Source organism: Ictidomys tridecemlineatus, chromosome 5 (genome assembly GCF_052094955.1).
Source record: "Ictidomys tridecemlineatus isolate mIctTri1 chromosome 5, mIctTri1.hap1, whole genome shotgun sequence".
Taxonomy (NCBI): Eukaryota; Metazoa; Chordata; class Mammalia; order Rodentia; family Sciuridae; genus Ictidomys; species Ictidomys tridecemlineatus.
The window spans coordinates 194,243,694-194,271,576 of record NC_135481.1 but is presented as its reverse complement, the minus strand read 5'-3'; the positions used below and the strand labels follow the sequence as shown (position 1 = coordinate 194,271,576).

The following is a 27,883-nucleotide window of genomic DNA, read 5'->3' as shown; positions in this document are numbered from 1 at the left end:
TGAGTTGTGATTCAGTTTGCTGCCTATGAGGCAGGTACTGTTGTTCTCATTTTGCTAACAGAGACTTGAAAAGAGTAACTTTCTACAGTTATACAGCTGGGAATTCAGGTTTATGAAATCACCCATAACCTAACTTATTACTGCTGTGTGCTGTAGAGATGGAAGCCAAAACTGGGCAGGAGGGACCCTGACCCCATGAATTAGCTCCTTGTTGTAAAAAACAGCTTTCACTCTGCAGAATGGTTCTCATCCTTTTCTGGATCACAAGATCCCTTTCAGAATTAGATGAAAGCTATGGGATACCCTTTGGGAAACTGTAATTCATGTCCTATGTAATTTAAGTGTACGCGTGCCTCCCCCACCCCGCCCCAGTCGTGGGTTAAAAATAATAGTTTTCCAGTAGCACATGTGCCAGACACTATAGTAGGTTCAAAAGTATTCAGTCAGGCTGCACCTAACAGTCACCAACATAGGATCCGAGTTAGAAAATGATGGACACCTATATTTTAGAATGCAGTTCAAACAACTGTAGGCTCTGTATACAAAGAGTGGGTCCCGAGTAGGTCCCGAGTAGGCTTGAAAAGCCGAGTGCAAATTTTCTGAAAAGGGATATGCATTGCTTCAGCTGATCACCTCTAGGAGGACTCATGAAGTGAGCGGGGTGGCCACTGGGGAAGGAAACACCGTGTACCCTTTTGTACAGGTTGAAAAAAAAATTTTTCACCCTAGGTAAAAACAACTCATCAGCTAAATAAAAACCCCACACCACAAAAACAAAAGAATGGCTTCCATGTACATGTACGTTGCAACAGCTCTGTCCTGTCCTGATTGTCTGTCTTAGGCCTCCCAAGCTGTTTCTAAAAGGAGAGACAATGGATCACTGATTCTCCGTCATTGTTTTTATTAATTGGCTTTATAGGCTAAAGTGCATAGTAAAGACAGAAAAGAAAATGCATACATAGGAAAGGGAGTTTTTTCTTGCCAACATTAGAAAGGACCTGAGATATCTAAGTGTCTGTTCTAAGGAACACTGGACAGAGGGAATGCGGACACAGGCGGCTGGCCTGAGGCTGGCTTCTGGCCTGGGGCTGGGGCCTGCAGAAGCTGCTGGCATGCTAACCCTGCCCAGGTAAAAGCTTGGAGAGAGTGCTGGGACAAAGGCTTACACTTGGGAGAGGTGATGCTGGTACTGAATGTGAGCTTGACTCCATTTGGGCCAGGGAACCAGCACTGTTATGGAACCTCTTGGATGGCAGGTAACGAAATCACTATCCAGGTGTAAGTTTCAGGAAAGGGCACAGAAGTCATCCCAGCTAGTCTGGGCCTGCTACACACAGCCTCCTAATGGGGTAGTGCACTTTCCCCACTCTGAATATGCCGGTGGGTCAGGGTGAGCTGAAGAATCTTTGTCCATCACACGCCTCCAACTTCTAAAGAGGGGTGCCCGAAGAGGTGGGAAGTGGGGTTTCTTGTGCTCCTTGGAGGGAAAAGCAGTCCAGACTCCTCTGGGCCACTTATTACAATGAAATTTAGTCTATAGGTTAGGATCTGATAATTAGCATCAGTCAGCTTCACTGAGCTCATACTTGTGCCCTGGGAACACTGCAGAAGAAACATCCAGTCAAGACCCAGAGTTACCACTAGGTAGCCCTATGTGGAAGCCCCACGCGTGCTCCGGAGAGTCTGTCCCATACTTGCAGGAAAGAAAGAGGTGAGCTCTATTAACTCTGCTCTCAGTTCTGGAGGTAAAGTGCTTACTCTAGCGCAGGGGTAAATCTAGAATCAAATGTGGGCAAGCCCTAAAAGTGGATCCTTAAGTAGGTGCTAAGACTAAAGGACAGTAATAAAAAAAACCCTTCAGTTCCTCCATAAGGGAGCCGGTCCCAGCCAAATGGTGGCTGGGACAAAAGGCAGCAGTGCGCTATCTTCCTAGATCATCCTCCTGATCTCCTCAAAGTTCAGCAGGTTGTTGGCTGTGTTCGACCAGGCAGGGTGCTGGGCTCCATCCATCTCAGAAGCAAGTTGGTTGCTCCTTTCCAGAGTATGATTTTCACCACCAATTACCTCCTGACACTCAGGACAAGTGGCCCTCTCCATGGCTCCTCCACACTCACTAATCACATAAATGTGGCCATTGGGGCACTTGAACCAGTGGCCACGAGAGAAACCCATGGCGCTAACAATCTGCACTCGTTCTTCCTCTGAGATGCCCAGGCCAGAGCAGGGAAGGGTGGCTTTCAGAGCATCCATTTTTTTCTGTACAAGCTGTTCATCCTCCTGGGTGAACTTACATGTTTTCTCGAGGATGTTCCGGATACTGTAGACCTCTTCTGCTATGCTACCTTTCACCTTCCCTTCTGCCATCTTGCAGCGACTCAGGAGGTTCACCAGGTATGTAAGCCTCTGGATTTCACTCTGAAGGTCACTCAGTTCCTGGCTAGTGAAGCTCAAGCGCTTCCTGGCCAGCCACTCATGGACCTGGTCGAGTCGAGTCCTCACTTTACTTTGTTCTAAGACATGTACCTTTTTCAGAGAATCCCACAGGCTGGCCAAGTGGTCATAGAAGCTGATGTAATTCTCAACAAGCCCCAGGTCTCTAACTGATAGGTTTTTCTGGGCTAACTTCTCCATTAGCATCAGGAAGTCTTCAGGGAGCAGCTGGTGGAGGAGGCTCTTGCTCTCCAGCAGGGCCGTAAGTCGCTCCTGACTGGTTGCAATTTCCCCTGCTGAACCCTGGATCTTTTCCTTGACGATTTCGATCTCTTCTAGTCGCTGTTTGATGCTGGTTCCATACCTCAGGTTTTTGCGTATAGGCACCTGGCAGATAGGGCAGACCTTCAACCTGATGGCAACTTCGTCATCCTTCTGCTCATTCATGTAGCGGTCCAGGGCTTGTACCTCGAAGATGTGGCTGCAGTCTTCTAGCTGCACAAAGCGGGCATCAGGCTCATCCTCATAGCCAAAGAAGATTTGTGTGACCTCATCCAGGTGGCAAACACGGCACTTCTTGGGGCATGGCTCCCCACACAGACCAATGCAAGGGTGGCCACAAGCCAGTAGCTTAGTACAAGGCACATAGCATGGGGGTCGGTTGCAGGGCTCAGAGCAGAGTTTGGTGCACTGGTAGTGCTGGCAGTGCCAGACACAGGGTTCCACACAGGGGCTGCACAACTCCCCACACTTCTTCTTACACTGGCTATGGACACACCGGTTCTGACAGGTCCGCTGACAGGGCGGGCACTCACCAATGCAGGGCTCCTGGCACTTGTGTGAGCAGATGAGCAGGCGCTTGCAGGGCTGCTGACAACGCTCATGGAAGCGCCCTTCGAAACAGCTATGGCAAGAGCCAGGGCAAGGATGCCCGCAGTCCAAGATGGTGTCACACTTGGTGGTACACTTGACTGGCATATCGTACTTGAGGTCTTCCACATTACCACACTTCACCTGTTGGCTGTGTCCACACTTGAGTTCCACAGTGACCATTACTGAACACAACTGCACACAAAGCTCACCACATGGGTGGCTACATCTGTGGCCACATCTCAGGACCTTGGGGCAGGGCTCCTGGCAGCAGAAATCTGACTCAGGCATTGAACAAGGAACCATCTGTTCATGGCCACACTGAGGAATGGTTTTAGGAACCTTCACTTGACAAGGCTGACACTCCTGAAAGCAAACAAGAGGGCACCGGTGTCCGTCCTGGCAAATGACCTTCTGGCATGGCTTCATGCACTGGAACTCCTTATGCAGGGAATCATACGGGTGGCAGGCACGGGTGCAGACATGCCCACAGCCCAGCCGGAACTCACAGGGCAGGCTGCAGCCTCCTTCGGGCACTTTTTGGAAGTCGGAAGCTTTGGAGACTAAGGTGTGGGTATCAGGGTGGTTCTGGCAGCACAGTCGGAGTGTTTGGCCTATCTGATTGTTCTCTCGAAGGGTATGGATGATCTTGCTCCACAAGGGCACCTTGGCTAGCATCTGCATATTTCCAATGCAGTACATCCCCTTCTTGGCTCTGGACAAGGCCACACAGATACGGTTGGATATCTGGAGAAAACCCACCTTGCCCTCCTGGTTGCTTCGCACTAGTGAGAGGAGGATGATGTCATTTTCTTCCCCTTGGTATTTGTCCACAACATGGACCTTGACACCAGCAAATGTCTTGGCAGGCATGAGTTTTCGCAGGCAGAAAAGCTGCCCAGTGTAGGTGGTGAGGATGGTGATCTGGGAGGGCAGGTACTCCTGGCACAGAAAGTACTTGCACAACTCTACCACAAAGTGAGCCTCATGCTGGTTCTGATGGCTTTTGCCTTCTTGGATTTCCTGTTCAGGAAAGTTGTGTTCTACAAAGAAAAGGTTGGAAGAGACCCCCTGAAAAAGGAAAAAATAAGTTAAAAGTTTCCTTCATGGCCCTTGGCTCCCCCGGCTCATCTTCACATGCATTGGCCACTGTCCCAGCTCCAGGAAGAGACCCTGGAAAATTTCTGTACCTTCCATACCACAGTCTTTAATTCTAAAGTTGGTCACCATGTGCTATCTTTGGGCCAGGGCAAATTTTGAGCTGGACAAGGAATTTATGTCTACTTTACTTTTCAAACTACTTGTTTGATATTAACACTTTAAAAAAACCATCCAAACTCCAACCATTATGGCCAAGGGCAAAAGCAGCAGCTATAGTGACGATGGTGAAGATGACAGAGCAGCTAACCTGGGCACTCTACTGAGGGCTTTCTGTACTTACCTCCTCATCCCACTGTACTGGGATGAAGCAAGAGACCTGACACTCAAAATTCTTAGATAATCTGCTGAAGGTTACACCTACTCAGTGGCAGAGTTGAGACTCAAAACCCCAGGTTTGAATGCTTGATTACTACATTACTGTACTATTCTTCCTCAAGACCAGCTTAATTCTTAAAACTGGCTGTTCCCTTTTGGAAACCTTCTATGCCAAAGAAAAGATAGCCTGCTAGATTGTTGACACCATCAAAGACAGATCAGGAAAGACAGACTCACCTTAATCTTCTCATACTTGAGAACAGAGGGATGATTCTCCAGATCCTGGTAGATGTGGGGGGTCAAGAGGCGGGCAATTTCAGGGCGCATGCGGTGCTGAAATAACATATATGTCATTAGAAACAGGCAGAGGACAATTTCTCTGGTTGGTAGAGAATTTTTAAGTAATGTTTGAAAAAAAAATAGCGAGAAAGAGCACAATATAAACAGCTCCTTCAACAAAAACTTGCCAGAGTGACTTTGTGGTGTTTTATAACAGAAAATAAAATAAGTTTGACAGTTATTTCATTACTAAACCATTTTTTTGGGGGGGTGGGTACTGGGGATTGGACTCAGGGACACTCAACCACTGAGCCACATTCCTAGCCCTATTTTGTATTTTTTATTTAGAGACAGAGTCTCACTGAGTTGCTTAGCACCTTGACATTGCTGAGGCTGGCTTTGAACTTGTGATCCTCCTGTCTCAGTCTCCCAAAGCGCTGGGATTACAGGTGTGCACCACCACACCGGCTTAAACCAGTTTCATTTTTATAAGATCTCTCTTTCAGACAATTGGCAGGTTCCCATGGGCATTCTCCTGGGTAATTGGTAATAACAGATGACCGGTTTCTCACCTGGTAATTCAGACGGACAAAAGGAATGTTTACTTTCACTAGCCGTTCAAAAAGGGACACCTCAAGATTGAAGTTCTTGGCCAGATCATACACGTTGGCACTGGGGCGCAGCTGAGAAAAGAAACATAGCTGAGAATTCTATACTGCAACCATTTTCACCAACTATTCATTCATCCAGCAAATGTTTTTCAAGTACCTCCTATATGCCAGGCACTCTTAGGTGCTTACAGGCTAAGGGTTAACAGTGACAAGGGCTCTGAAGACAAGAACCAAGGATAACATGACAACAGTGTCCAAGGGTGAGGATTCTTTAACTATGTGTCTCTGAACAGTGACATCTGAGCTGTCTCCAGCATGGAGGAAGTTGTCAGTTATTCAGTCATTTGAAAAACAAGCCATGGGAGGGAATACAGTGAGCAAATGAGAAGTCAGGAAAGCAGGCTGATTTTCTTGGCCTCTGCAGACCATTTCAAGAAGCTTGATTTTTAATATGAAGTGCAGTGGGAAACACGGAGGGTTTTAAGCTGGAGAATGACAATGATTTAAAATTTTAATATTTGTTTTGGCTCCTTTATAAAGGATGTCTGATAATAAAAATGGAAGTAAAAATGGAAGCAGGAAGACTGGGGAACTTGCTGTCCTAACAGTCTACTTAAAAGGGAGGGTAGGAAAGTACAGAGAATGGATGAAGCCACTATACTAATGCTAAGCTATATGCCAAATATAACAGCACCTGTTCTTAAATTGAATACGGGAAGTAAAGAAAAAAAGGAATCACAAAAAGCCATTAACTAGCTTTGTGGACTCTTTTTAAAAAAAATATTTTGTTTCAGTTGTAGTTGGACACAATACCTTTTATTTTTATGTGGTGCTGAGGATTGAACCCACTCGCCTAGCACGTGCTCTACCACTGAGCCACAACCCCAGCCCCACTTTGTGAATTCTTTAAACAGAGAGGTGGGAGTCTTCCTGTTTGATTCCTCCCCACAGAGGCAGTCCATCTTCCAGGAGCTCTTGCCTTACCTGCTGGTGGTCCCCAATCAGGATGAGGTGCTGGCAAGCTTTGCTCAATGTAGCAATGGTATGGGCCTCAAGGACTTCAGCAGCCTCTTCCACAATGACAATTCGAGGCTCCACCTTCTGTAGGATCTGGCGGTATTTTGCAGCACCTGGAATAAGGATAAGCCAAGAGGTTCCTCTAAGCTGAGGTACAGGATCCACAGGGCCACTGGGTCTCTCGGAATCTCCTTGTGTCCTTCTATGTCCTCTAGGGCTGAGATGACCACTGAATAAGAGAATGAGCACTGGGTGGTCCAGATCCTCGTACCCATGTTGTCATTGTTGGGAGTTGCAAACTCATCAAGAGAGAATTTCACTAAGCGGTCCCAAAATATGGGTTGTTTTCAATAGCTTTTCATGGTATTTTTCCTCTAACCTATTAAAGAAGCTCTCTTTACCTGCCTCGGATACTCTGATAGGATCTGGGTACCAGAATGGAGCTTGGCCGGAACAGCTTTAATGTCCCCACGTTTTCTCACCTGTGGTTGTCATGCCAACAACCTGGGCATCTTTAAGGATATGCAGGTCTTCCTGGAGTCTCAGCTCAGCCATTCTCTCTGCTGATGTGCGGTACTGGCGTTCATAGTTGAGAATCTTCCGGCGAGTGTCAGCCTGATACATCTGTAGCCACAGCCTGGAGAATGGATCAATCAGGGAAAAGAGGCCATGAGAATGTACAGGAACCCCCTTCATGTGCCAATGTATGAAGTGAACCCAAGACCTATGAGGAGTTTCTAGGTAAATGAGTGTGAGAGAAAAAGAGAGTCAGACAACCAGATATAGAGGAGTCCAAAATGCCCCCCAAAAGATGTGTAGGGTGGTCAAGAGCTAAGAAAGGGAGTGTGATAAAGAACAAATGTTAGCTGGGCACAGTGGCACACATCTGTAATCCTAGCTACTTGAGAGGCTAAAGCAGGAGGATTTCGAGGCTAGCCTGGCAACTTAGACTCATTCTCACAATAACAATTTTTAAAAGGCTGGGGATGTTGCTCAATGGTAGGGCGCTTGTCTCATATGTGAGGCCCTGGTTCAATCCCCAATACCACAAAGAAAGAAAAAGGGCTAACTATTGGAAAGAAAATAAAGGACTTCAAAAGTTTCAGGAAGAATTTCTCATAGGTTCTCCCTATCACATTCCGGCCCTCCCTTAATTTTGCATAGAATACTTCGTCCTGATAAGTCTGACCCCTGTCCACACCTCAGACTCACTTGACATCTCTTTCTCTGTGCAAAAGCTATTCCATTTCTCAAATAGCCATTCTTCCTCTTAGCTCAGGGCCTTTCCCTACGTGGTCCCCTCAACCTCACCTGCTCCCCTTTGCCCTGATCATGTCTGTTCATCTTTCAGATTTTGCCTCCAATGTCAATTTCCTGGATATCTCAAACCAGCTAAGATCCCATATAATATTCTCAGTACTCTCTATTCATTTTTCCTAGTATTTATGCCATGTATAGTTTTTTACTTGTGAAATTATGTTCTGAACATGATGACAGAGCAAGTATCTCCTATCCCATGACTACATCCCTAGCCCTCAGTTCAGTGGTGGTACTCAGTCATTAGTTAACATTGTTGAAGGTCTTTGAGAGTATTCTGGGAACAGAAAAGGAATTCCCTGGGGAAATGACATGGGCCAGCTGGGCATGGGGCACAGTACCTATATAGCTGCCAGCGAGAATTCAGGTCCAGCTGCCAGACATCCTGGATCGCATTGGCCTCGGCCTCAGTCATGGTGTTCAGTTTGCGAAGTTCAACCTTCACTTTCTTCTTCATTTTCTTTTTCTGGTTACGCTGGGTCTATAGACATCAATACCAGGCAGGGTACCATCTGAGCAGAGGCAAGCCCAGTTCTAAGCCCAACATGGGAGCCCCAGCATGTAAGAAAATGGGCTGACACCTCTGATAGACTTCAAGTGTCTCACATTCTCACAACAGCTTTCCTACCACAGACTGGCTAAACAAGGACTCCAGGGCCAGAATGCCCGGGCTCTACCTATTATTAGATTGTGGGCCCCAGGGCAGGTTACTCAACTCCTATGTGTCTCAGAATCTCCCTTAATAAAATGGGAAGACTAATAGCACATCTCTGGAGGTCCTTACATGGAAAAAACTTACAATAGTACCAGCACTGTTATCACCAAATATCTTTAATTTTTTTTTTTTAAGTTGTAGGTGGACACAATACCTTTATTTTATTTGTTCACTTTTTATGTGGTCCTGGGGATTGAACCCAGTGCCTCATGGATGCTAGGGAAACTCTCTACCACTGAGCCACAACTCCAGCCCATCAAATCTCTTTTGATTCTTCTCTATTTCTCATTCCTAAAATGTGTTTGTCATGAAAGTAGTGGGGGCAGGGCTTCCTCATTGGATGCTATCAGTGTCTAGCATTTGCTGTTTAGTATAGGGCTTGGCATAGGGCCTGCTAAAGTGGTCCTAATGCCATCACATTACCTTTAACAAGTGGGTGAAAGGCACTGTTTGAGAAAGTGCTCCCCTCTAGCTCTGCCATGAGCCTTTAGAAGGATTGGCATGTGAGAAGAATGTTACCACATTAAAAATCCCCATCTCCAGAAGCTGTATGGCAGAAATATACTCAATACATGCTTCCAAGGATTGAGATCATGATGCCACCCACCACCTGAACTGAATTAGGACATCAGGTGCAAAGCCGGCATTCAGGTGAAAAACTGCATCCAGAGTTGCTCTTTTAAAAAAGTCCCTTAAATTGTGGTTGGGGATCACAAATTGGCATTGTGAGTACCCAGTCCTCTGCTGCAATATGAGGACCACTGGGTTCCACCAACAGGAGAAGGTCTACATGGAAATGTATGGGCACTTATACCACTCTGGCTTTAAGAGAAATGTCAAATTCCAAGCTGAAAGAAGAATAAGCATTCCATGTAGCCTGAAGGATTTACTTTAAGCCTCTAGAAATGTAATGAATGTCCTTAGATTTTGTGATTGAGAAGATAGGCACGAGGCACTAAGACTGTGTTTGATTTGACTCATATATACTACATTCTTCTGTAAGTTCCAGAGAAGCACTTGGTTACCTGCTTCTTGTCTTTCTACGTAGGTACTTCTTGCCAGCACCCCTCTGAACCATAATTTTTATACCCTTGGGATTTAGGCCAGGGTTAGGTAGCAAAATGGGTACATTAGCTAACTGTGAGGACCAAGTAAAGTAATAGAAGCTGGGAAAGACAGGAATGGTCAGAATACTCTCAGGCCTGTTCCAGCAGAGTCTTCACCATGCCCATTTGGCAGTAATAACATGTTTCTCATTGAAACTTTCATGGAACAAAGTAAGTTTACCTTCCACTCTCCTGTAGCTTGCTCCTGTCCAGCTGTAGTTCCGGAGCCATAGTGGTCTAGCCTCATGGCCAAAAGCATTTTAGCCAACTCCTGGTCTGCCCCATTCTCTTCCTTCTTCCGTCGCCGGGGCCTCACCACCTCTTCCTCCTCAATCACCCGGTCTGCTTGAATCAGGTCAGCCTCCTCTGCAATCTCAATCAGCGAACCCTCCTCCTCCCCTTCCTCCTCTTCTTCTCCTTCTGCCTGGGCTAAAAAAGGAAAGCAGGGAGAACAGGGATGGAGATTCTTGAAGTCAAGGAAGGAAGAGGGCACCTCCAAGAGCTGAGGTGTACGAAGACATTCTGAAGGGATTTAAATGGTAACCTGGGGAAAGGGAAACTGGGAGGACTGACTCTAGGGGAGGAAGACTTCACTTTCCTTATATGTTTTGTCACATATTTTACGTTTAAAAAATCATACGACCGAATGCCTTTTTAAGAAGGCAAATACACAGGTCTGAGGTTGTGGCTCAACAGCAGAGTGCTCGCCTAGCTCGTGCAAGACACTGGGTTAAATCCTCAGCACCACATATAAATAAATAAATAAATAAAAATAAAGGTATTGTGTCCAACTAAAAAAAGATATTTAAAAATACACAAAGGAGGGTAAATACAATATAAAGATACAACTTAAAGGATACTGAAGCCAGGTGCGGTGGCACACGCCTGTAATCCCAGAGACTCAGGAGGCTGAGCCCTGTATCAAAATAAAACAGGCTGGGGATGTGGCTCAGTGGTTAAGTGCCTGTGGGTTCAATTCCTGGTACCAAAAAAATAAAATAAATAAATAAATAAATAAATATAAAAACGAACATCCAGGTACCATCCTCCCAAACTAGGTGGAAACTACCAATTTTTTTGAAGATCCCTCTTGTAAGTCGTCCTAACCTGAATTTCGAATAACTCACTCTCTTATTTAAAAGAAAACCCAAAAAACTTTACCATATATGTGTGTGTATAAACACATACACACATATATATACATATACATGTGAATATATATTTACATATGCAAATAGCGTGTACATATAAATGTTGTTTAAATACCACAATATCTGATATCTGTAATTTTTTAGCTTGCCTTTTCTATTAAGTTTTTTTTTTTTTAGTATTTTTTGCTTTAGTTATAGTTGTACACAATACCTTTATTTTATTTATTTATTTTTATGTGGTATTGAGGATCAAACCCAGTGCCTTACATGTGCTAGGTGAGTGCTCTACCGCTGAGCCCCTTCAGTATGTTTCTGAGATTCATCTATATTGCTAGACATGATGTGACTCATTCCTTTTCACTGTTGCACAGTATTTATCTTAACAGACAGTAATAGATCCACCTGTTGTACAAATGTGGATGGACATTTCAATTCTTTCTGTTTTCCTTCTTTTTTTTTTTTTTTTTAAAGAGAGAGTGAGAGAGGAGAGAGAGAAATTTTTAATATTTATTTTTTAGTTCTCGGCGGACACAACATCTTTTGTTGGTATGTGGTGCTGAGGATCGAACCCGGGCCGCACGCATGCCAGGCGAGCGCGCTACCGCTTGAGCCACATCCCCAGCCCCTGTTTTCCTTCTTGTCACAAGTGGTTGTGCCAATTTATAGACCAACTGGCAGTATACCCAGAGTTCCACTGCTGCACATTTTCATTGAAGGGTTATATAAAACCTGGTGGGTGTGTGATAGTATTTTAGTGCTGTTTTAACACTCTAATTTTTTTTTTTTGGTATTAGGGATTGAACTCTGGGGCACTTAACCACTAAGCCACATCCCCAGCTCTTCATATTTTTTATTTTGAGTTAGAGTCTCACTAAGTTGTTTAGGGCCTTGTTAAGTTGCTGAGGCTGGTGCTTTTTTTTTTCTTTTTTCCAGTACTGGGAATTGAACACAGGGGCACTTAACCACTGAGCCATATCACCAGCCCTTTTTCTATTTTATTTAGAGACGGGGTTTCACTGAGTTGCTCAGGGCCTTGCTAAATTGCTGAGGCTGGCTTTGAACTTGCGATCCTCCTGCCTCAGTTTACAAGCTGCTGGGATTACAGGTATGCCACCACACTCAACTCCTCTAGTTTTGATGAACACTTTTCATATGTCAATTGATTAATAGGATTTCTTATTTTGTGGTGTGCCTATTCAAGGTCTTTTATCTGTTTTCCTATTTGACTTTCACTGATTGATTCACAGCTTTTCATTTATTCTGAGCACTAATTTTAAATCTTGCTGTCTAGTCTTTACCATATTCCAAGTGAAGAAGTGGTTCTAGGTTGACATGTACTTCTTACCTGCATTTTCAGGTCCTGCTGAGGCAACATTTTGAGTGAAAGAACCAACACCTAGACCCAGCCATTCAAGCATCATGGAGTGCTTCCACTGCTGGAAGCAGATCCACTCGCTGTCCTAAGAAAGGAAGAATTATCAATGATGAGAACTCCATGACAACCAGTATGAAGGCAGGGTTTCCTCAAATGATCAAAAATAACTCCCTTAGGGGCTGGGGATGTAATTCAGTTGTAGAACACTTGCCTAACATGTGCAAGGTCCTAGTTCCATATCAAGTTCTCAAAAACAAACAAACAAAAAACAAGTAAACATATAAACAAAATTCTCTTAAAATTCAAAAGTTGAAAACTGGCATTCCTTGGGCAACTGGAACATTTAATATGACTTATACAGAACTTAAAAAATCAAAATTTCTATCTTTTGACAAAAATCAGGATCTACACCAACAATAAACCTTTATTATTAAATGGCAACAAATGGCTGGAGCTGGTTGGTGCCACTCTCTCCCCTGTTTGCCACAGCCTGCTCCTTCCTAACATTTCATACTAAACTATTTGACTTATTTACTGAATTTGATTGATTCCCTTTTTTAGGGAGTTTGTCAAGCACTGGAAATCATCAACCCAGTGATAACAGAGGTCCCATTTCACTGGGTTCCTGGCTAGTCACTCTATAAATTTGGTCTCAGTTACATCTTATGGTATCTTTTGAAGGTAGCACTATTATTTCCCTGTTTAACTGGTGAGGATCATACTGGCCCAAGTCAAATAGTTAGTCTGTATGAGCCAAAACTCTGGATGTGCTAGGTTACTTCTGGTTATGGTTTAATTTCCATTTCAGGGTTTTAACCCAGGGGAACTTTACTTTTGATCTGTGTCCCCAGACATTTTTTTTCTGATTATTTTTTTAAATTTTGAGACAGGGTCTTACTAAGTTGCTGAGGCTGGCCTCAAATTTGTGACCTTCCTGCTCCAGACTCCCAACTCACCGAGATTATGGGCATACACCACCATGCCAGACCTTTATTAAGTTCAGAGTTTACAAATATTAACTTAATGATCCAAATGATAATCCTCAAGACGAAGTTATAAGTACTAGCAATTTCATATGGTTCACTTTAATGCTACTGTCCTCCCAGTTTTCTAACAGGATAAACAAACACAGAAAAAGTAATCTGCCCAAAGCAAAGCCAAGATTCAAACCTAGAGGTTGGTTCCTGAGTCTTCTTCCTGACCAGCATGTCCAACTGCTTCTCATCGTGAAAGGGAACATTTTGCCTTATGGCAGCATCAGATCATGCTATAGCTAAAGCTTTGTACTGCTACTTCTACTGGAGGCCACCTCTGAGTGCTGATGCAGCCATGTGTGTGACCTGGGATGAGTCCTACCTGCATCGGTCCACTCATTAGGCTTTCCCAGTGCCGGGGGGAGATGTACTTCTCCAGGTACTGTTCCCGAAGGACACCACGCATTGTGCACTCTAGGGTCTGGGCACCTTCATGGAGCTCTTGCTCTGATTCCTTCATCTCTGTCATGATCTGCCAAGAAGACAGGAAAGATGTAATGAAGACATATTACTCTCCCTCAAATTCAGTCCCTACCCTAAGAGAAAACAAAGCAAAAAAAGAAAAGTAAGAAAAAAGAATAAATGATCAGTCAATAATCAACAAACCCAGTTTCTCAAGGCACATTACATTACTGTGATCTTGAAACCAAAGGATTAGTAACCAAAAGATCTAAAAGATGCCCTCCAGTTAGTAAGAAGAGGAAACACATGAAATAAAAACAGGCCAAGGATATTGTGGCATAGACTACAAGTCTTGCAGTATTTGTTCTCTCTTTTCCTTAAAAATAAAAACTCATGGGGCTGGGGTTGTAGATCAGAGGTAGAGCGCTCGTCTACCATGTGTGAGGCACTGGGTTCGATCCTCAGCACCACATAAAAATTAAATAAAGATATTGTATTCACCTATAACCAAAAAATAAATATTAATAAATAAATAAGAACTCAGAGCAGGGCACAAAGGCATATACCTATAACCCCAGTGACTTAGGAGGCTGAGGTAGGCAATTCCAAGTTTAAGCCAGTCTCAGCAAGTTAGCAAGGCCCTAAGCAACTTAGTGAGACCCTGTCTTAAAATAAAGAGTAAAAAGGGTTGGTGAGTTAGTGCAGTGGTACATCACCTCTGAGTTCAATCCGCAGTAACCAAAAACAAACAAAACAAAACAAAACAAAAAAACTCATTTTTTTTTTTTTTTTAATTTTTAAAGAGGGAGTCTCACTAGGTTGCCCAGTCTGGTCCCAAAATCCTGGGATCAATAAATTCTCCTACCTCAGCCTCCTGAGTAAGTACAAACATAGATGCACAAGACTAAGCCAAGCTCAGATTTTGATCAGGCACAATGCTGCCCAGCTTAAAGATGACATTTCCCTGCCCAGTGGCTACATGCAGAAGTGCTATGGTGGCTTTGGGAAAGTAGCCTGAAGGTCCTGGTAGGGGCAGGGAGGGGTAGTGTGCCCTTCATCCTTACTCTACTTTGGATTGAGTGCAGGGATCACATCAAGGGATTCGCAGAATGAAATGTGGGAAAGAACCTGGGTCCTCCAGAGCTCTGAGGAGCCTCCATATCTACCCTGGGGAGCCTGCTCGGAATGCTACTGCTGTCTTGTGTAGGTTCCTTGAGCTACCTCAGATATGCCACAGCTGGAACTCACACTCATGTAGGCTCTTCGGAGGTGCATGGGGAGGTTACGGCGGAACTCCCGCTTGTTCCTCAGTTCCCTCAGGGTGAACTGCTTCAGGATTTCACTGTTGCTCCTTCCACCCACCCGCACAATGCTGGTCTTTTGACACTTATAGATGCCTGCGGAGCAAAGAACATTGCAGGGTTGAAAAGGCCTAGGCTGGACTAACTCAGATGAGAGTTATGTGCATTTGGGATCTTGTCTCATCTGGTCCCTTAGAGAACAAACTGTGCTTACAGGAAATTTACCCAATTAATGAGCCAGAGGGTCTTAAGAGGATATAAGCTTATAAAGTGTAGTGCTTAAGACCACAGGCTCTGGAATCAAACAATTGGGACACAAATCTTGTCTCTAACATTTATTGTTATGTAACCTGAGTAAATTATGTAATTTGTGTCTAAGTTTCATTGTGATTTGGAGATAGTAACAACTTTTTTATATAGCTATAATCTGGATTAAAAAAATAATAACTTTATGGCATTTAGCTAGGGCCTGGCACAAAGCAAGCACTCAGTAAATGTTATCTATTTTGCAGATTTGATTACTGTGTACATGTCCCAGGCAAGTGCCAGGTTTTGAAGATACAGCAGTCAAAACACAAACTCAGTTTTTACTTGTTCTTCTGTTTCAAGTTCTAGCAAAGAAGATACGCAGTAAACAATCTATTTTAATAACAATCTATTTTAATAGCCCTAAGTATGAGTCCTATAAGTACATGATGCTACAAGTGGATAGTAGAGGACCTCACCTGATCTGGGCCGGGTAGAGATCTATTTTTGAGGATCTACTATTTAAACTGAAACTTTAAGAATAAAGAAGATGTAGGTGAAAAGAGGTTACAGAGGAATAGAAAATAAGCAAAAATAAAAACATTTATTTAGAAAATAAGCAAAAATAAAAATACTTATTCATTAATGCTGTAAATTTTTTGTTATTGTCTGCAGTGCTGGAAACTGAACCCAGGGTCTTGCATATGTAAGCCACCACTGAGCTACACCCCCACACAACAATCAGTATTTTTTGAGTGTCTGATATATGCCAGGATCAGTGAATACAGTAATTAACCTGACCAGTCCTCAGTATTTATGATCTAGTGTGGAGAAACATGAAAGAGATTAAAAGAAAAAGTACAAAAGGAGACTTTAACTTTGTTTGGGGGCAATGGAGAAAATCCACCTGAGAGATTTAAGGTAAGACCTGAAGAATAAATTAGAGCCAGACAGGCCAACAGAGTTCAAGTTGGAGAGAGAGAGAGGGAAAGAAGAACAGCATGAGCCAACTGAAAAACTACAAGAACTCCGGGAGGGCTGGGGAAGTAGCTCAGTGGTAGAGTGCTTGCCTAGTGTGTGCAAGGGCCTGAGTTCAATCCCCAGCACAACAATAAATAAAATAGTAAATGAATAAATAAATAAAGTTCAAGGAATTGAAGACAATCAGTGCTAATGGAGTTAGGAAGAATGAAGGAAGAGAACAAAGATCAGGTTCAGAGTCAGGCTAGGACATGTGGCCTTGCAGGTCATGGTCAAGACTGTGGCCTTTGTATTCAAAGTGCAATATAAAGTTATTGCAGTGGTTCACCATAAATGTTTTGATAAAGAACACTTTTGCCCATAGACATTACCTTCCAGAAACTGGTCCAAAGCATGATTAGTATAACATACAACCAAGATGGGGAACTTCTGGCGACTAATTTGCCAAACGGACTCATTGGTCAGAAGGGCTTGAACAATTTTTAGACCCACATAGGTTTTGCCTAGAAAATAAAAAAAAAAAAAGAAGCTAAAAATTCTAGGAAAAGGAACAATTAATTACTTAGAGCAATTTGTTTTTATTTTTTAGACAGGGTCTCTATGTTGCCAGGCTAGCCTTCAACTCCTGCCTTACCCTTCCCAGTAGCTGAGACTACAACTGTATTCCACCATGCCTGGCTTTTATCTTTCTTCTCAAATTTTGAGGTAATACATCGAGATGATTAAAAATCTAAACAGCATAGTAAGTATATTGTGAAAAGTCTCTTATGCCAGAGTTTATCTCATTAGAAGCAACCAATGTTACCAATTTCTTGTGTAACTTTTCAGAGATAGTCTTTCTATGTATACACAAATACATACATACATATATATATATATATATATACTTTTTTTTTTAGAATTTTTTTAATATTTATTTTTTAGTTTTTGGTGGACACAATATCTTTGTTTGTATGTGGTGCTGAGGATTAAACCCAGGCCGCACGCATGCCAGGCGAGCGCGCTACCACTTGAGCCACATCCCCAGCCCCGCATATGTATTTTTTTCCCTTAGCCTTCTGCATCCCCCCACCCTATGCCTTTTTTTTTTTTTTTTAAAAGATAAAAGTAGGGCTGGGGTTGTGGCTCAGTGGTAGAGTGCTCGCCTAGCATGCACGAGGCACTGGGTTTGATCCTCAGCACCATATAAATGTAAAATAAAGACATTCTGTCCACCTAAAACTTAAGAATAAATATTAAAAAAGATAAAAGATTATTTTTACTGTTCCACATCTTGTTTTTTTTCACTTTATATATCTTAGAAGTAGTTCTCTATCAATAAACAAAGAATACTCTCTCTTCATGACTAAGATAATTTTTAGCTAATTAGTTTTCTACTGATGGACACATATATTGTTTCAGATCTCATAGAGCAAATTCTTTAGAAGTGGTTTTCATACAGTATGGTAAATTTGCCTTTGTGATGAGAGACAAAACTTATGAAAATCAACATAAGACTTAGAGCTATGGACTCATTAATTAAATTTACAAACTGCTAAATTTTTGCATTGTTTCAAGCTAAGTTTGCTACTGTCCTCAATAACTCAGAGTTGAGTGAGGGAGCAATATTGGAAAATCAAAGATTTCAATACAGTATAATAATTAATAATTTCTCCCTTTTTTTCTTTAAATAATGTTTATTTATGTCAATCAAGTGTCAGACACTGAGTGGATACAACAGATACAATAGTGAGCAAAATAAACATGGTTGGTGTATCCTCCTAGATCTTACAGACTTTTAGATAAGAGACTTGCAGGTGGGAAGGTGGCGGTAGAGAGGAATACTTCTATGAGAAGCACAGTGGGGTAGATATGAGCCAGGACTCTACAGCCAGACTATCTGAGTTCAAGTGCTAGGTCTGTTACCACCTGTGTGAGCTTCACACTTCACATTTCTTAAATAAGGGGTAATTTAACCATTCTTTGCCTTAGTTTCTTCATCTGTAAAATGGTTTTAGTAATGGTTTCTAACTCATAGGACCATTATGAAGATGAAGCGAGTTAGCATATGTAAGGCATGTAAAACAGTTTGGCATATACTGTGATTATTACATATTTGGTACTATTTAATTTAAAATAACATAAAAGGGCCGGTGATGTAGCTCAGTGATACAGCACTTGCCTTGTACACATGAGGTCCTAGGTTCAACCCCTAGCACCACAAAAATAAATAATGTAAAATTAAAACAAATTAATAGTTTTTCAATGAAGCAGAGTAAAGTATCTCCCTGAATTTGACCTCTAGCAGTCTTTCTAATCTTGTGATTTGAGTTTGTTACTATGCATGCCCATGGTCCCCACTGGAAAATCACTGAGTGGCTACTTTATAAACAAAATGTATGCCATTTCAGGGCAGTGTTTCTAAGCGAGACATTCTAGAAACCCAGAGCAAAGCCTCCCTATGTTATAGGGTATATGTCAAATGCTCTGAAAAAATTTGTCTTACCTGTTCCAGGAGGTCCTTGAATAATTGCCAACTCCCTTGTGAGAGCAAACTGCAAGGCTTCCATCTGAGAGTCATCCAGCTTCAGGGCTTCTTTTGAGGGCCACTGACTAGGGTCTAAGACATTAACTCTAGGACGTCTCAAACCCTCAACAGTCCTCAGAGATTCTCCAGTGGCTGAAGGATTCTCTATTAAGGGGGTGAAATCATATCTGCCCCCCATTATCAAGTACCTGGGCTCCTTCACATGAGAGTCACATTCCACAATATTCCTCTGGAAGGGGACGTCTTCTTCCTGGACCTCCTGGAGTCCTTCCAGGACATGCCTATAAGCCTCAAAGTATGCTGTTGTCTCCACCATGAGGAAAGAGTCAGAGGGCTGAACCTCTGCTAGCAGCTGTTGGCTCTGCTCATTGAAACAGAGTTGGACAATTCCTCTGCAGAGATCTTCATGCTCCCGATTAGAAACAGTGGCAAAAAGAAATGTCTCAAAGTTGTCCTTGGACATGCATACCAAAGACCCATACAGCAATCGCTTAGAGTTCTGCCAGCGAACAAACTTCAGTGGTTTTGTATCAAACTGAACCTTATAGACAATGCCTGATGATGAACACACAGGAGTGATGATCCTCGTATCAAAGTAGATCCGGATGTCATCAAACTTTCTCTTCCTCAAACACTGATCTTCAAAGCTTTGGAGAAGTTCCAAAATGCCTTCCCTCAGGGGTCTGACAAAATCTTCTCTCAGGAGTCGGAAGTGGGTATCCAGATAGACAGCAGTGCTCTCATATTTTCCAGAAATGATGTTGGGACGAAGGAAGGGCCTCTCATCTAAGTGCACTTCATTGTAGGTCGGGTAGATGGGCATGGTCCGGTAGCTCTCCACATGGCCTTCTGCCTCAGGCTGCACCAGAGTATAGGTATCCATTCTCAAAGTGCCTTCTCGCCTCTTTTCCTGCAGATGTTCAATGATGGTCTGCACCTTTTCCAGGTTTTTTTCTGTCTCCTCTTCTATGTCAACACCAGAAGCTCTCAAAGCATTAAGAGAAGCTGGCAGGAGAGAAATGAGCATGGAAGTTTCCTGCACAGAGCTGGCAGGGAAGACGCTTACAAGATCCTGAAGGAGGGAGATGATATTGCTTATGTGTTCCGGATACTGGTTTCGAATGTCAGGATTGGGTTCGGTAATCATCCCTACCACATAAGCAGGCAGGCAAACTTTGAGGAATTTGGAGTTCTTCAATATGCCTAGTACATGAAGAATACTCTGGCGGTCCATTTTGGAGCTGCAAGCCTTCCGAAGAACCTGGCAGATGAGCTCAAGGAAGTTGGATTTCACGGAAGAATGAGATAGGAGCTCTTTCAGCCCTAAACTTGTGGCAAGTGTGATGACCACCTCAGAGGGGTCTTTTTGCAGAAGACTTTCTAGGAACTTATAGCCCAGTTTCTTAACCTGCTGTGGCTGTTCCGTAGGCTTCTGGTGGGGGGCCCGCCACTGCTGGAAATTTTCATTGGACCATGGTGGTCTGCGATTCCTACCCTCTTGGTTGTCATTTCTCTGCCTGGTATCATTCTCTGGACCATGTCTTTGGCCTCTAGCTTCATCACTGGTATGCCCTTCCTGGTTCCTCCTTCCCTGATGTGGATTCCTCCCCATGGCCCTAAATCTCTCCTCCCTTTGCCGGTAAGGAACAGGATGACTGTTGGCCCTAGGATGCCTTCCAGGATGGTTGGTTCCTCCTCTGAGAGCATTGGCTGGTGGGTTATTGGCCTGATTTCTAGCTCTTGGTGGCAATTCTCCATCCATAGGCCCTAAACACAATGGGAATATTGGGTAAGCACAGAATCAAGGGGCAAAGAAACTGAATGAGACAACAATAAATATGCTTTCATTTTCCAAATAACCAAGGAGCTCAGGTTTTGTAGAGACAAAAATTTCCTACCAAGTTGTATAATAAATGAAAAATAGGGCTGGAGGTGCCGCTTAGTGGTGGAGTGCTTGTCTAATTTACAACGCCCTGGGTTTGATTCACAACACCAAAAGAAAAAAAAAGAAAAGAAAAGAAAAGAAAGTTTATTATGAGTGTCATACACATTATAAAAATATTATTTTTCCAAAGGACGCAAAAAAAGGGAAAATAATAAAATTTGTTAAATGCCTAATATATTGGTTCTAGTCTTTTGCTACTATCAAGTAACGGCCAGAACATAAATTTCAGGGCTGAATAGATCTTGGCTTGGCCACGTCCTTCACTGTGTAACCATGACCAAGTTGTACAATTTCTCTAGGTCTCGATGTCTAGATTGTCGTAGTTAAAAGTTTATAGGGCAAGCTGGGAGCAGTGGCACATGCCTGTAATCCCAGCAGCTTGGGAGGCTGAGGCAGGAGGATCGCAAGTTCAAAGCCAGCCTCAGTAACTTATCAAGGCCCTAAGCAACTCAATGAGACCCTGTCTCTAAATAAAGTACAAAATAGGACTGGGGATGTGGCTCAGTGGTTGAGAGCCCCCAAGTTCAATCCCTGATACCCCCATGCCCCCAAAAAGCTTATAGGGCTGGGGCTGTAGCTCAGTGGTACAGCACTTGCCTAGCATGTGTGAGGCACTGGGTTCAATCCTTAGCATTGCATAAATATAAATAAAATGAAGGTTTGCTGTCCATACACTACTACAACTTTTTTTTAAGTTTATAAAATACTTAGAATATTACCTGACACATGAGAAGCTCTTAGTAAATATTAGTTATTGTCAGTAATAACTATTTTTCACTGGGAATACTCTTGATTTCTGTGGTTACTGGTTCTGTTAACCAATTATCATAAACAACAGACATCAAATGGAATAAAACTATGAAGGAAAACACTATCTGAACTTTGCCCAGCATCAGCCAAAGCAGTTTGAACAGGAAAGAGGAAGGGAGGACTTCCTTTACCAAGATGTTTTTACAGCTAATAGATTGTGAAGGAAACTGAAACATGGATATCAAGTTTTGTTCCAGGAAACTGAAACTGAAGTTTTCCTCCTTTCTAAGAAGAAGTTCATAAACACAGTTCTTATTGATTACCACCAACACTCACACAGAAAGCTGAGCTAGAGGAGGGATAATGAGGTCACACTCAGTACACACAGGAACATGAATGCTACTTTGTGGATGACACCAAACTTGTTTTCCTTCTTCTACCAGACATTTCATAAGTGACCTTACTCAACATACCCAAAGTCCAGTTTTTTTCACTTTCTGTTCCTCTAGAACTGATAATGGAGCTAACTCAACTTATCAGAATGACACTGTGATTTTAAAAACAAATAAGACTATAAATTGGGCATGGTGGTGCATCCCTGTAATTTCAGTGACTTAGGAAGCAGAGGCAGGAGAATCACAAGTTCAAAGCCAGCCTCAGCAACTTAGCAATTTAGCAAGATCCTATCTAAAAATAAAAAATAAAAAGGGCTGAGGATGTGGCTCAGTGGTAAAACAACTCTGGGTTCAATCCTTGGAAAAAAAAATTTACTAATTAATTAAGAATAAGACTGTATACAATGATTGGATAAAAAAATGTTATAAGAGGCTAGGGTTGTGGCTCAGTGGTGGAGCACTTGCCTAGCATGCGTGAGGCACTGGGTTCAATCCCCGACAGCACAAAAAAATAAAAACAAATAAATAAAGGGATTGTGTCCATCTATAATTAAAAATAATATTTTAAAAAATGTTATGAAAACTGAAAGTACACAAAATATTTAAGATAAGCATATTATTTCATGAGACCAGATACTAAATACACTTATATACTTCTTTTTTTTTCCTTTTATTTTGAACTTTGTAGAGAAAATTTTCATGTGACAACATAAAAGAGTACTTGGCAAATATGAATGCTATACATCTGAACTCTAAATTTTTATAGTTATTTTCATATTTACTTTTCCAACTCCTACAATATAAGAAATTCCTGCTTTTAGTATTTAGGTCTGATTAGAAGACTGTTATCTGAAAGAATGAAAAATGTATCATTTCTCATTCTTTTAACACACAGTTCATAAAATAAAATTCCACAGTAATTCCTCATTTGTTCCACAACAAAAATTTGAATGACATCTTACAAACTAAAAAAAAAAAAAAGCAATAATCTATTAGTTGTTTGTTAGAAAGTTCTAAGCAAACAATAATTTCTTCAGTACAGTGATGCTCTTAGAATTAACTTTGGTTTGAGGACTAGGACTCTAAACCTATACTAGCCACTAGCCCCACATGGCTATAAGAAAGTGAAATGCGCTGGGTGCAGTGGTGCACACCTGTAATCCCAGAAGCTTGGAGATGAGACAGAATTGAGGGTTCAAAGCCAGCCTCAGCAATGATGAGGCGCTAAGCAACTCAGTGAGACCTTGTTTCTAAATAAAATACAAAATAGGACTAGGGATGTGGCTCAGTGGTCGAGTACCCCTGAATTCAATCCCTGGTACAAAAAAAAAAAAAAATAGTAAAATTTGGCTAATATTTAAGTATTTGACGAGATTAAAATATTATTAAAGTTTTTAAAGTATTATGATAATGAAGTACATTCAATTTTAAAATGACAATATTTGGGGCTGGGGTTGTGGCTCAGCAGTAGAGCGCTTGCCTAGCATATGTGAGGCTCTGGGTTTGATCCTCAGCACCACATAAAAATAAATAAAATAAAAAGGTATTGTGTCTGACTACAAATAAAAAAAAATTTTTTTAAATGACAGTATTTGGATACAATAAGTAAGAAAGATCATTAAATTTTTATTAAATACCATTAAAGTTTTTTGAATAAAGCATATCTACTCTGGAAATAAACCACATATGAAGAATTTCTTATTAATTACTCACAACTTTTAAATAAAATAAAAAAATTTCTGGGGCTGGGGATGTGGCTCAAGCGGTAGCGCGCTCGCCTGGCATGCGTGCGGCCCGGGTTCCATCCTCAGCACCACATACCAACAAAGATGTTGTGTCTGCCGAGAACTAAAAAATAAATATTAAAAAAATTCTCTCTCTCTCTTTCCTCTCTCACTCTCTCTTAAAAAAAAAAAAAATTCTACTCTTACATTTTGTGAGGAAGGGGCTGGGGTTGTGGCTCAACAGTACGGTGCTTGCCTGGCATGTGTGGTGTGCTGGGTTTGAGCCTCAGCACCACATAAAAATAAAATAAAGGTATTGTGTCCAATTACAAGTAAAAAACCCCCCAAAAACCCAAAATATTAAAAAAATATTTTTTGTAAGAAAAAAATTGAGTAAACTATTTTATATGGATGCAGACAGGCAAGCAAATAGTATATGCTAGAAATTCATTGTATTTGTTATCTTAACAAAGGTCTTCTTGATTTTGTTGCTAATTAGATTTGATTTCTAATCCCTGTTTTAAAATTTCTTGGGATGGGGTATTGGCTCAGTGACAGAGCGCTTGCCTTGCATATGTGAGGCACTGGGTTCAATCCTCAGCACCACATAAAAATAAACAAAATAAAGATATTGTGCCCATGGATAGCTTAAAAAAAAAAAAATCCTCCTCAAAGAGATAATTGTAGAATATTAAAACCTGCTGGAATTTTCATATAGTCCAACTCAATGTGCTATTTGATATAAAGCAACTATTGTACTTTTCTGATATGGGTATTAGAATTTGAATGTGAAGTTAATTTTTAAAACAATTTTCAAGAAATGCTTTTAAAAAGTTTTTATTTATTAACTTTTACACTGGCTACTAACAGAAACATTTTAAAATTGGAATTCATTAGTTGAATGTTCCATCGGAATCTCCAAATTAAAATAAATTTAGGGGCTGGGGTTGTACCTCAGTGTTAGAGTGCTTTCCTAGCATGTGTGAGGCACTGGGTTTGATTCTCAGCACTGCATATAAATAACCAAATAAAATAAAGATCCATCAATATCTAAACAAAATTTTTAAAAATAAATAAAATAAATGTAGATCTAAGATGTATGTTTATCACCTTACTTTGTTCTAATGAATATGCTCAATTCTGAAACACAATTTTACAGGGAAAGGAGATATAATTATAATTGAAATGTTTTATGCTTATTCATAACACTTCACATATGAAAGAAATCAGTATTGAATTTTAAAAGTAAATTTAATCTGCTTCCTTTTGCTTTTTTCAATTATGCTACTAGAAAATTAAAAAATTATGTTTCTATTAATAGCATTGTGCCAAACCAAGAGTTATTTCCATTTCTGACATCCCATCACTGTATTTGCAAATTGAACTACACCCATCTATCATCTCTCTTAAGGAAAGGAGAAACTTATCTGTTTTTCATAGTCATTCATGCTATAGTTAAGGAATAAGTCATTCTTTACTTGAAAGATGCAGGCAATCTCAGGTGGGCTCATTGATAGGCAACCCAGGTTCCTTCTGATTGCTCAGTATTTCCTTCTCACTAGGTAGGAAACTTTGCTTACCTCTGTGGTTGGTATGGGGATTCCTGGGCCTGGCCTCCAGATGAGGTCTTCTGTCTTCCATGTTTAAGTCACTTGAATTCATTCACGCTCACGTTACTTTCAGTTATCTGGAACTGCACAGGTTGAGAATTATCAGTGCCCTGAAACAGCATCTAATAACAATCAAGCCAGTTCTGCCTTTACTTTTCAATGATTAACTAAGAGTTAAATGCAGATTTTAATCATGAGCACAAAGTGCTCAACTTTGTGAGTAACCAATTATAAAATAAAACATTAAATTCATAATTTAGGTGATTTCAAGGGATCAAATTCTTCCTTGCATTTCCTTGGGGATGAGGGAGTGTCAATTCACATTCAAAACTATTGTTCAGTTTATACCTCTAGCTAAGTTGCTTAAACAGTTGCTAGGTTTCATTTTCCTCTCCTGTAAAGCAAATATTGTTGCCAGGAGAAAAGAGTACATTTTTGTTAATCCAAAACCATGTACTATCACCCTATCTGGCATTATTACAATACTCCATACCTCTCAATCCTCTAGAGTTTGAAAATAATGAGCAATTATCCTTTATCCTATTCTTTGGAACACAGCTAAGTGATTAAACCCTCTGCTGTACTAAACCAAGAGAAAGAAATTACCTTTCAATAACTAGTAAGCTATTGATTAACTTAGCACCTATGAGTCCTGTTTCCTCAGAACCACTAGAAATCCGCAATTCTTTCTTTTCTCTTTCCTTTATCTAAATGATTTTTGACACTGGTTCTGTAAGAGGAAGCTTCTATAAGGGAACATCTCAGTTTAACTCACGCATATCATGTGAGCTAGGGTTAGGGAAAAAGCAGGTGACTCAGAGTCCTCAGCAAAAAAAAATTTGAGACTGTCCAAAGTTTTAAAATATTCATAGTTAGAAACTGTGAATAGATCTAGCATTATATGAGGGGCACTGTTATTCTCATCAGAAAAAGGAATCTCCCCTGCACCATGGCTCTACAATACTTTTGGCCAGTCTCTTCCCTAATCTTATCAAACCCTGCTCTCATGGTGGAGGTTCAATAGTTTGTTTGTTGTTTAAGGGGAAAATTTCTTCTTTTCTTGAAAAATATTAAAACAGAAACCCAGAAATTTAGGGGAAATAAAAGTAGTAAGGGGAAATAAAGAAAAAAAGAAACATCAGCAAGAAAGGGAGGCACACATAGGAAGAGGAAATGCCATGAATAAACAGACAAAATGTTTTTTCTTTGGGGGGGGCGAATGAAGGCAAAGAGGGCAGGAAGAAGAAAATCGGTGATGGTCAAGCGGGTACAGGGATGAGAATGAGAGCACGGTAATTACCAGGGTGGAATGAAAGAGGCTGAAGGAGGTGGTGAAGGCTGGTCTGCAGGGAAGTGTCCAGAGTCCGGGGATAAGTCTCTAGTGCACGGGAGCCCAGTTCGGAGGGAGACGCTGTGGGGTCACGGGGCAGCGGGCTGGGGGCAGCCCTGGGCAGGAAGGCGCATTCCCAGGCTCAGCGGGGGCAGCTGCAGAGGTGCGGGGGGCGGGCTTCAGGAGGCGGCAGGGCAGGGTGCGGGGCCACCTGCTGAAGTGCTGGGAGACCCCAGGAGGGATGGGGAGTGCGGGCTGTTGAGGGCACTTGGTAACAGACAGGGGTGAAAGAGGTGACAGGGGTGAGGGACGGGGATGGACATGGTGAGGCAGGGGCAGTGGTGGGAGCCGGCACTGAGGGAGGGCGAAGGTGAGGGAGGTGTTGAGGGCGCTGGGGAGACCACCGGGGAGCTGGGGGCGTGGAGCTGCTAAGGACTGCGGAGGGGCGCTGAGCGGGACGGGCTGAGCAGCGGGGACAGGACTGGAGGGAACAGGGGCTGAGCAGGTGGGACAAGACTGAGGAGGCAGAGGGTGGGGGGACGAGCTGGGGGGGCAGGGGTGAGCTCGGTGGGGGGACAGGACTGGGGGAAACAGGGGTGAGCAGAGGAGAAAGGACCGAGGGGGACGGGACTGAAGAGGGGACGAGACTGGGGGAAGCCGGGCTGAGGAGACGGGGGCTGGAGGGGACAGAAACTCTGGGGAGTGACAGGGACCGAGAAGGGGACAGGGTCTGGGGAATGACAAGGCTTGGGGGTAACAGGGGGCTGAGCAGAGAGGACGGAACTGGGGGGGGTGACGGGACCGAGGAGGGGACGGGACTCCTGGGGGTGACGGGACCGAGAAGGGGACAGGACTCCGGGGAGTGACGGGACCAAGGAGGGGAAAGGACTCCGGGGGGTGACGGGCGCTGAGGAGGGGCCGCGGGCTCCGGCGGGCGGCGCGGGGCGGCGCGGGGCGGCAGGTGCGGGCGCGGCGGGCACTCACCGGCTGCGGGCTCCAGCGGCAGAGCCGGCGGGCGTGGGGCTCGGGCCCAGCAGGTCGGCGGCCCCGCCCGGCGCCGCGCACTTTCGGTTTCCTTTCCCGCAGACCCGGGGCGGGGCGAGGAGCCGGGCGGGCGGCCCGGAGGAGGAGGAGGTGGACGAGGGGGAGGAGGAGGAGGCAGAGGAGGCGGTGGGGCCGCGGGCGCAGGCGAGGGGCCGGGCCGAGCGCCCCCGCCCTCGGGGCGGGCGGAAGGCGGGCGTCGCCTCAGCTCCCCCAGGCGGCGGGGCCGGCGGGCGCGGGCGGGCGCGGC

At 43.0% G+C, this 27,883-nt stretch overlaps 1 protein-coding gene across 3 annotated transcripts; it reads right to left on the bottom strand.

Moving 5' to 3' along the window:
- Positions 1-884: 884 nt before the first annotated feature.
- Znfx1 (zinc finger NFX1-type containing 1) lies at positions 885-27,859 on the bottom strand. Of its 3 annotated transcripts, XM_078051959.1 has the most exons (15): positions 27,577-27,859; positions 26,563-26,747; positions 25,233-25,345; positions 18,797-20,605; positions 16,683-16,814; positions 15,032-15,180; positions 13,704-13,853; positions 12,318-12,432; positions 10,003-10,250; positions 8,342-8,481; positions 7,166-7,320; positions 6,651-6,796; positions 5,628-5,738; positions 5,014-5,109; positions 885-4,371 (listed from the first exon to the last, which is right to left on the bottom strand). In XM_078051959.1, exons 3-15 carry the CDS (start codon positions 25,312-25,314, stop codon positions 1,930-1,932), a joined length of 5,775 nt encoding a protein of 1,924 aa, XP_077908085.1. In that variant the 5' UTR covers positions 25,315-25,345; positions 26,563-26,747; positions 27,577-27,859; the 3' UTR covers positions 885-1,929. The 3 variants fall into 3 exon arrangements, with proteins under 3 accessions (XP_077908085.1, XP_077908084.1, XP_077908086.1); XM_078051958.1 differs by lacking the exon at positions 26,563-26,747; XM_078051960.1 differs by lacking the exon at positions 26,563-26,747 and having other exon boundaries at positions 25,233-25,339.
- Positions 27,860-27,883: the final 24 nt, after the last annotated feature.